Genomic DNA, 1,921 nt, shown 5'->3' on the forward strand with positions numbered 1-1,921 from the left:
TTGTACATGGTTTCAAACTCTTGATCAATCATAGAACTAAATGCCATTGGAGAAGAAGTTTCAACCGTTATTTCATTGCTAGTTTTTTATGTGGCATTTTGGGATTAATGTAGACTGCATGATTGATCGTTACCATAGAGAAAAATAATCATGGTCGACATGCATTATTTGAGAGAATTCCTGAATCAAATATATACTAGATAGTTAAGTTATACTAAACTTTCCATTCATGTCTACAAACAAATGTTTTATGGCAGAAGGTGGGGTTTTTGTTGTTCAAGTACTACTATATGTCAGCATACCTCTGAGAGTAGGATCCAGTACTGTATATACGTTGAGATGAAGGTGGACGATTCATAAGATTTTAAATTTCTTGCAAGATATATAATTGGATTTCCAATTCCTCAACCTTAACCAGGAAAGGGAAACCATTATTACCTAGAAAGATAATTAAAACAGCATGCTTTATAACTTCTCTTTTTCTCCAGGAAAAGAGACTCCATAATTTATATCTTCTGTGACCATGAAAGATCACAGCATATATGATGCATGGCAACATAAGGATACACATAGATAAACCGCTCTGGTCTTTTGTTAGTGATTTGCAGTATATAGGCGAAAAAAACAGAGGAACCATTGCTACATTTTTTTTTAGAACTAGGCACATAACATAAGTAGTGCATATTGGTACGGTATGGCAATGAGCGGCTCTAGTCATATATCTACTACCCTCATAGCCCACGGGACAGCCCATGTATGACGCAACAGATTCTAACTGTCACATGTCTCCGGTGTAACCGTAGCCGTGCCCGGCCGGCGTCGGCGAGTACGCCGAGGAGCTTCCCTCGTCATCTTGTTCTCCATGCAGGGAAGGCACCGTCGACCTCAGGTACTGCATCTCCTCATCGGAGAAGCATGGCACGCCAGGGGCCGTGACGGCCGCCTCCTCCGCCACCGCCACATCAGGGGGTGGAGGAGGAGGGCGTGGCACGAACGACCCCCTGTAGCCGCGGGCGGCGTTATTATGGTGCTCGTGGTAGCGGCGGGTGTAGGTGCTCATGGGCTGGACGTAGTCGTCGAACCCGAGCGCCTGGAACGCGCAGATGAAGTCCTCGGGCGCGATGGTGCGGCGGTGCTGCGCCTTGGCCTGCTCGGCCGCCTCGCCGGCGACGAAGCCGACGAACTCGACGGCGCAGTCGTGGGTGAGGTGCTTGGCTCGCGTCGAGACCTTGACGCCCTTGGGGATCACCTGCCGGATGAGGCGCACGAGGTTGGCCATCGGCAGCCCGGCGGCCGCGGCGCCTCCCTCCCCGTCCGACGACGACGCGCAGTCGTCGTCAGCCGGCGGCGCGGCCTTCTCGCCGTCACGGCCGCCCTTCTTCTCACGAATCGCACCTGCTGCACCAAAACAATTTTTTGGCACGAAAAAGTTTTTAGTTTCAGCGCTGGTTTTATTTGCAGCAAACCATCAAGAACACGTAACTACTGGTAGAGCACTTCCATACCACGCTTTCCCTTGCGACCCATCCTCTCTCTATTTGTGAACTTTGTGGTGAACTGGTGATCGATGAGCCCCTCGGCCATGGGATCCTCCCAATTTATAGTAGCCGTGCCGCGTTCAGTTTCTGCTACGAAACAGGGGCCTGCTGGCGCTTGGACGCACGCAGGCCCGGACACGAAAACGAAGCCACTCGTCGGACGGTACCGCGGTGTCGCGAGCCTACTGTGCCAGGTCGCAGTCGCAGGCTTTGCAGCGTTGATCGGCGAGTCTCCCTGATGCGTGGATGCACGCGTTTTGATCGGAAGAACCTGAACTTCTCCGAGACCTCTTGGCCGCGCGGCCTGCGCCGCCGTTGCTCGCTTCCCAACTATCCGGCAGACGTACGGGTACGGCACTACGGTAGCCGCAGGAGCACCCACC

At 52.1% G+C, this 1,921-nt stretch overlaps 1 protein-coding gene across 1 annotated transcript; it reads right to left on the reverse strand.

The window, feature by feature from the left end:
• Positions 1–669: 669 nt before the first annotated feature.
• LOC117856358 (nuclear transcription factor Y subunit B-1) lies at positions 670–1,584 on the reverse strand. The gene is made up of 2 exons (XM_072291433.1): positions 1,487–1,584; positions 670–1,445 (listed from the first exon to the last, which is right to left on the reverse strand). Exons 1-2 carry the CDS (start codon positions 1,582–1,584, stop codon positions 779–781), a joined length of 765 nt encoding a protein of 254 aa, XP_072147534.1. The 3' UTR covers positions 670–778.
• Positions 1,585–1,921: the final 337 nt, after the last annotated feature.

The sequence above is a fragment of the Setaria viridis genome, chromosome 1, assembly GCF_005286985.2.
Source record: "Setaria viridis chromosome 1, Setaria_viridis_v4.0, whole genome shotgun sequence".
NCBI classification, from domain to species: domain Eukaryota; kingdom Viridiplantae; phylum Streptophyta; class Magnoliopsida; order Poales; family Poaceae; genus Setaria; species Setaria viridis.